Raw genomic sequence first — 6,920 nt, 5'->3', positions numbered from 1 at the left:
TGCCTCAAAAGCACAGCAGAGCCCCAGCCCTGCAGAAACCAGATGCAGCCAAGCACCCAAAATACCCACCACCGCCAGCCCACCTGCCTCCTTTGCACAAGGCGCCAGCCCCGCGCACGCAAGGCCTGCCTGCTTCACTTCCAAGACTCCGCTCTCACTTGGTGAGGAGATGGGAGTGTGATTGTAGCCCTGACACATCCACTGAGTCCCCAGCAGGGGCATGGCTACCCCACGGCAGCAGAGGGGATGCCACTAAGGCATGGCCAGTGTGCCAGCGGGACCTACTTTGCCAACACCCATCTCCCTAGAGCCGGCTCGACCCTTCAAGGACTCCCATCACGTCCCCCATACCATACCCAAAGGGCTGCAGCAGTCGATGCCCACCCCGAGGACCCAGGGCAGCAGGCCAAGCCACGAGGGGTGCCCCATGGATGGCACTGACCCCCCAGGGCCAGGCTCGTGGAGGGCTGGGTGCAGAGTCACATCCCACGTGCTGCCCCCGCTCCCACACACACACTGGAGCTGCGCCTCATTAACACACGTTTATTGTTTCATTGCGAATCGCGCGGTGACCAAGCGAGAAGAGGGACCCCGCGCGCAGGGGCGAGCCTGAGCAGGTGCCTGCACGGATGAGTCCCCTCGGCTGGGGGAGAGCCCCACTCTTGGGGCTGCGGAGCCCAAGGCCCCCCAAGGGCAGCTCCAGGGGGGATTTGGCTCTGGTCCCCCCTTCCCAGGCTACCGAGGACCCAGCCCCAGGCCTGGTGTCAAGACAGATCAGGGCAAACCCTGTACCCAGCCCCAAATCCACCCTTTACCTTTCCAAATTTGCAGTGCTGCACATATAGGATCCCATCCTTCACCGGTCTCTCCATGGGCCCAGCACCGCCCTGGCAGCCAGCGCAAGGATCGGGAACTCAGGCTACCAGCAGCGGAGAAAATGTGACTGCTGCAGCCGCAGCAACTGCATGGGGCAGACTTCCTTCTCTCAGCGACTTCCCCTTTTCGGTGTGTGGGATGAGGGGCAGAGGCTGGGTGACAGGAGGTGTCTGTCCGTTCGCCCTCCCCCTCACAGAGGGGCAGCGGGGCAGAACGCACGCAGGCAGAGCACAGGAAGCACCGTGGGGACCGCCCGACAGGAGCACAGCACGCTGCGCCTTGCCCCAGCTGCATCAGAGCGTATCTAGGGGACACGGGAACAGCCACCAGACGAGGCACAGAACCAGGTAAGAGGGATGGTCCCACAGGAATCGAGGGGCTTTGGCAGGGAGTGATGTAAGACCTCGGCCACACCACTGCAGAGGGCTGGCAGGGGCAGCAGGCAGCTGGCCAGACAGACCATCCACCACACCTGGGGCTTCCTCCTCCCCTCAGGCATCGCTACCTGCCTGCCCACCGCTCTGCTGACATAACGAGGTGTTGCAGCACAGCCCCACATGTTTCCTCCCAGGCTGAGAAATTTGAAGGCTGAGCCAGCAACACGCCCAGTGGCCAAACACCTGGAAAAGGGGCCACAACAGTGCGGGATAGGCCCCTGGGCTTGGGGACGGCCAGGGCAGCTGGGGCGCTGCTCCGGCTGAAAGGGAACCAAGGCTGGCGCAGGGGGAACGCTGGGCAGCATGCTCCCCAGGCTAGAAGTCCATAGAGCTGTGGGCCAGGTAGTCCTTGCGGCCGATGTTGCTGACTTGCTTGGTCTGCATCGCCTCCAGCTTGGGGCAGTCGGTGATGCGATGGCCCAGGCCACCGCAGAAGGCGCAGCCCCGCTCGCCTGCAACGGGAGGGAGGAGGTCAGGGGGAGCTGTGCCATGCTAGGAAAGCGGCCCCCCACCCCAGAAGCAGAGGGGCTACGCCAGCATCTTCCCCCGCTGCCACAGCGCTGGGCTGCCCGCGTGGCCAGGCAACGACAGCCCCAGGAGCCTGGACCGATGGGAACCGGGGGTCCTGTCCACAGCCCAGGTCTCTCAACAGTCCTGTGGGAGGTCCCTGTGCCAGCCCAGGGTCTCTCACCTCCAATGTCCAGCATGGTTTCGTCCCCGCAATGCAGCACCTGGAGCACAGGTGGCACCTTCTGCTTCGCCTCCAGGAGCAGAGCCTTCAGGTCCATCAACACCGACTCATCTGGGGGCACAGACCGGGATCAGACACAGCCCGAGCAGGGGTTCGGTGGCACTGCCCCACGCCACCACCTCCCCTCCAAGGGCCATCGTGACTCGTCCCTGCTTGCTCAGGAACACCCCCTTGCCAAGACAGAGGCAGCTCCATCATCCAGCTGCCTCCTACCAGCCCACCCCCCGGCCCCGTGCCATTTCTCACCGCAGGCCTTGTTGATGAAGGTGGTGGCAATGCCAGTGTTGCCTGAACGGCCTGTACGCCCGATACGGTGAACTGTGGAGAAACAGACAGGATCAGGCCTAGGCAAATGCAACGCGACAGACCATCCCTGCCCCCAGCCACTGCAGAGACAAGCGCAGAGCCTTGCTGGCCTCTGCACCCACCACACCACACCCTCATCGGTCCCCCACAGGGCCCAGTTCCCACCATAGTTCTCAATTTCCTCCGGCATGTCGTAGTTGATGACGTGCTGGATGGCTGGGAAGTCCAGGCCCTTGGAAGCGACATCAGTGGCAACCAGAACATCCTTCTTCCCATCCCGGAAGGCCTCGATGGCTTTTGTCCGTTCCTCCTGATCTGCAAAGGCCCAGCAGAGAAGATCAGCAAGGGCAGAGCTCCCAGTCTTACCTCTTCTGGCAACCACTAGGGCCTCAGAGCCAAGCATCACTCAACTGGGGCTCCCTCAGTAAGAGGACCCATGAAGCCTTTTCCCAAATTAAGAGGCAAAAAGACCCTACAGATCCCACAGGAATCTGCATTGTTTATGCCGACTACATACAACATGGTGTTCGCTCCTACCACTGCCACAGCCCTTCCTCACACCATCACAAACTGCTGCACGCTGGGACCTCCCATGGCCACGTCCCACCCTGGCAGGAGTGGGGTCAGGTAGGGCCACACCGCAGCCCAGGACCCCTCAACACCCTCACTGACCTTTCCCTCCGTGGATGGCCACAGCTTCCACACCCTTAAGCAGTAGGTACTCATGGATCGCATCAACATCCGCCTTCTTCTCCGCAAAGATCAGCACCTGCCGCAGCACAGACATCATGGCAGAGCTGCCTTTCTGCAGCCTGGCACCAGCACAACCCCCCCCCCGGGAAACCCACTCCCTCTTGCTGAGCAGAGCACACAACAGCTGTGGGCCCAGGACCTGCTCGTATGTGAAGCATGGCTCACTCACGCCTAGCCCACACACAGCAGAGCCCTGCAGCATCACAGCCGTGTCCCCACTGCCGGCTCCACCCGTGCCCCAGGGCTGCAGTGCACTTCACTGCCCTCAGCCACGCTCCCAGAGCAGCCAGAGTGCACTACTCACCGGTGGCGGAGTCTTCTGCAGGCACTCAAGGAGGTACACCATCTTGGCTTCCTCTTTCACGTACTCCACCTCCTAGGAACAAGCACAGGGATGGGTCAGGCAGGAAGCAGAGAAACTGCCATTGCTTGGTATCCTTTAACTTGTTGGGAAGGAGGGCCACGCACCCCAACTCCTTGACAAGGGATGCATCAAGTGCCCTCATGAACAGCGCTAGCCTCCCCCACAGGCATGGGGGAGCACCCAACTACGTCACCTGCACAACATCCAGGCTGGCAGCACCCGCTCGCCCAACATTAATGGTGATGGGCTTCACGAGGGCACTCTTGGCAAAGTTCTGAATCTTCTTGGGCATTGTAGCACTGAAGAGGAGGGTCTGTCGCTGGCCCTGCGCAGGGAACACAGTGTGAGCAAGGATTTAGCACTCACCCAAACAGTCAGGTGTAGGGATTGAGCTTCAGGGTGCTCAGATTGTGCCAGCTCAGTACCTTGAAGTAGGAAAAGATGGTACGGATGTCCCCCTCAAAGCCCATATCGATCATCCTGTCAGCCTCATCCAAAGCCAAGTAACGGCAGATGTCCAGGCTCACCATTTTCTTCTGCAGCAGGTCCATCAGGCGGCCAGGGGTTGCCACCATCATGTGCACACCACTGTAGGACAAGAGGCAGCCACGGTCAGGCACTCGGATTCCCGCCCCATGCAGCAACACATAGAGAAGGTAACACCCACTTGGCACATCACCCTCACCCCCACACCGTCCTGAAGCCATCCAGCCAGGGTGACGTCCCTTAGTCCCCTGCCAGAAAACACAGCACAGCTCCAGCCCCACAAGTTCCATCAGGTCTTACTGTTTGATTGTCTCCATCTGCTCCTTGACAGACATGCCCCCGATGCAGAGGGCGCAGCGCAGCGGGGGCAGGCTGTCCTCCTGCAGCAGGCGGCAGTAGTACTCAATGATGCCGTGGGTTTGCCGGGCCAGCTCCCGCTGCAGAGACAAAACTTACTCATTCCTACACCTCCGTGCAGGGAGGATCTGGGATTGCCCCTGAATATCAATCAAAGCTTTCTCCCGCCTGTCACCACGCCCCTGACACTCACCGAGGGACAGATGATGAGTCCATAGGGTCCCTCTCGCTTGGAAAATGGCAGCCTCTTCTCCTGCTCCAGGCAGAACATGATCACTGGGAGGGTGAACACCAAGGTCTTCCCAGAGCCAGTGAACGCAATGCCAATCATGTCCCTTCCTGAGAGGCTGGCAAAGAAATGGGGCTGATGGTGAGCAGGAGCATCACAGAACGGCTCAGACCTCCAGGACTGAGCAAGGTGACAGGATACATCTGTCACCAGGGAAAAGCACCTGGTATACACCGCTGGGTGGGCTCTAGGGAGCAACTTCTCCCCACTGTGGGATGGGGACAGAGCACTCACATCGTGGGGATGCCTTGGATCTGTATGGGTGTTGGCTGCTGGATCCCTTTTTTCTTCAGGCCCCTCAGGATAGCTGTCAGAGAACAAGGGGGACACACATTCATGACCTGAAGTCTTCTCCCGCTTTCCCTCCTGCTCAGTCCCAGCAGCAGCTCTTCCACTAGTGACAAACACCCCTTAGGCCAGCAGCTAGGTGACACAGCCACCACCGGAAATTTAAGCTGTGACCCCACTAACACTAAGCACTAAAGATTTGACAGCTTCGCTTGCTGTGCTTCGTTTCCCAGGAGAATGCTGTCCCCAACCCTGCCAGGATCCTCTCCTGACCCACCTGCTGGGAACTTCATCTCCTTAAAGCTCTTGATGGGGGGTGGGATGCCTTCCCCCTCCACCAGGATGTGGTACTTCTTGCGCACACGATCGTGCCGTGCCTCCGACATGCCCAGGATGTAACGAGGTGCTCTCCAGCTGCAACGGCAACAGAGGAAGGTCACGGTGCAGAATGAGGCTAGGGCTCCAGAGCCAGCAGCCCCCACAGAGGCCCAGGGGAACTCCCAGTCGGGCTCCAATATCCCACCAGGGAAAACAGGTAACCCCAAGGGCCTTCGTGGTGTGAGCACAGGAGCAGACCCAAGCCAGTTCCATGCGTTACACGTTTCCCCAAAGTCTCAGTAAGAAGTCCAAAGCTTGTAGGTGAGAACATTCTATGGATGGTGGATGGAACATGCCAAAATCTTTTGGACAGATCTCGATCATCTCTCTGACACTGCCTCAAGCAGTGCTGGCTCTGTGGGCTCACCCAGTCCCTTTCTCTAGCTTAGTCACTTCCAAAATCTGAAGATCCATCTCAAGTCTTCAAGTTTAATATAAACATACTCCAGAAAGTCTTAACTGTATATAAAATAACATTCAAGGTAACTCAACAGCCTTCATCTTATGTACAGCAGCAAGAAGCCAGGCAGTAGAGCAAAAGATAAGGCAGTAGCCACAGAGTGGTATTCCTCCTGCAATGCTGCATGGTTTCTATTCTCTTCAGCTGTAAAGAAACAGCGTTTTCAGAAAGACAACCTCTATACACACCTGGTTTTAATCGGATCATCGTAGGTGATGCCCTTTGCCATCTCCTTCACAGACATCAAAGCTGCAAGAACAAAGCCAACGAGGTCAGCGCAAGTTCTCCATCTCCACATGCACTTAACCTCAGCAGAAAACTACTTAGGCAAACAGTTTGGGAGACTGTGCCCAGGGGCAGAGGAGGAAAAGTAGCACCCCTGACAGCCCCTCTGGGTACAGAAACACCCTGTGGTGCAGCCTGCCATGCCCAGGGGCCTGCCACAGCAATGTCTCAGCTAAGCCAGGCAGATAGATGCCAACCGAGAAATCCCATTGTGATCTCCTGTCCCATCCCTGGGTGCGAACAACCCTGAGTGTTGCAAGGCAGCTAATACTCCTACTGCTGCCCTGACAGCTCTAGAGACCAGTCTGAGAGACACAGAGCTCCCACCACTCACCTCGACCCTCTGCCACGCTCTCCAGGATCTTCTCTTCCTCCTTCAGCTGCTTTTCCTTGGCCGACTCCTTCCGAGCTGGGGGGAGAGTCAGGGAAACAGTGAGGAGGTTTCAGTCCCTCCCAAAAGCCGGCCGGCCCTACTGCCAGCCGTTCCCCTACCTTCTGCCTTCTCTTTGAGGTGCTGGTGCTGGTCCAGGAGGCTGATGTTGGACTGGGGCCCCAGGGGGATGTCATCCTCGTCACCCCGCTGCTCGCTCCCACTGTCCCGCTGCTCCTCCTCCGACACCACCTTCCGCCGCATCTGCAGCAGTTTCTGCAGCTGGAAGGAAGCGGGTGGAGGTGGATTGAGAGGCTCCGCGTCGGGAGAGACGCTCGAAGCCCTTCCCCGGCCGCGCCAGGCCCTGTTACCATCTGTTGCTTGCGCTGCTTGACAGGGACATAGGGCACGTAGTCGTCATCTTCTTCCCCAGACAGGTCGGACGTCTCCGCCGCCTCCTCCCGCTGCCTCTGTGGGGAGACGCGAGGTAAGGCCGGCCCAGGGCGGCACCTGGCCCGCG

At 59.1% G+C, this 6,920-nt stretch overlaps 2 protein-coding genes across 2 annotated transcripts in view; both read right to left on the bottom strand.

Moving 5' to 3' along the window:
* DOK3 (docking protein 3) overlaps positions 1-872 on the bottom strand; it is a 4,437-nt gene extending 3,565 nt beyond the window's left edge. Inside the window, exon 1 of the mRNA XM_009893730.1 lies at positions 816-872. Within this exon, the coding sequence (XP_009892032.1) occupies positions 816-872 (57 nt within the window). The remainder of the gene's footprint in view (positions 1-815) is intronic.
* Positions 873-1,599: 727 nt separating this feature from the next.
* Positions 1,600-6,920, bottom strand: part of DDX41 (DEAD (Asp-Glu-Ala-Asp) box polypeptide 41) — a 9,928-nt gene continuing 4,607 nt past the window's right edge. Inside the window, exons 2-17 of the mRNA XM_009893272.1 lie at positions 6,772-6,870; positions 6,523-6,682; positions 6,365-6,439; positions 5,934-5,994; positions 5,185-5,321; positions 4,854-4,926; positions 4,524-4,677; positions 4,274-4,410; positions 3,913-4,075; positions 3,681-3,812; positions 3,428-3,499; positions 3,043-3,139; positions 2,536-2,685; positions 2,311-2,382; positions 2,005-2,115; positions 1,600-1,765 (exon numbers count right to left, since the gene is read on the bottom strand). Coding sequence (XP_009891574.1) covers positions 1,629-1,765; positions 2,005-2,115; positions 2,311-2,382; positions 2,536-2,685; positions 3,043-3,139; positions 3,428-3,499; positions 3,681-3,812; positions 3,913-4,075; positions 4,274-4,410; positions 4,524-4,677; positions 4,854-4,926; positions 5,185-5,321; positions 5,934-5,994; positions 6,365-6,439; positions 6,523-6,682; positions 6,772-6,774 — 1,734 coding nt within the window. The 5' untranslated portion in view covers positions 6,775-6,870 and the 3' untranslated portion in view covers positions 1,600-1,628. The remainder of the gene's footprint in view (positions 1,766-2,004; positions 2,116-2,310; positions 2,383-2,535; positions 2,686-3,042; positions 3,140-3,427; positions 3,500-3,680; positions 3,813-3,912; positions 4,076-4,273; positions 4,411-4,523; positions 4,678-4,853; positions 4,927-5,184; positions 5,322-5,933; positions 5,995-6,364; positions 6,440-6,522; positions 6,683-6,771; positions 6,871-6,920) is intronic.

Source organism: Charadrius vociferus, unplaced genomic scaffold, assembly GCF_000708025.1.
Source record: "Charadrius vociferus isolate BGI_N301 unplaced genomic scaffold, ASM70802v2 scaffold1041, whole genome shotgun sequence".
Taxonomy (NCBI): domain Eukaryota; kingdom Metazoa; phylum Chordata; class Aves; order Charadriiformes; family Charadriidae; genus Charadrius; species Charadrius vociferus.
This window is presented reverse-complemented; position numbering and strand designations above follow the sequence as displayed.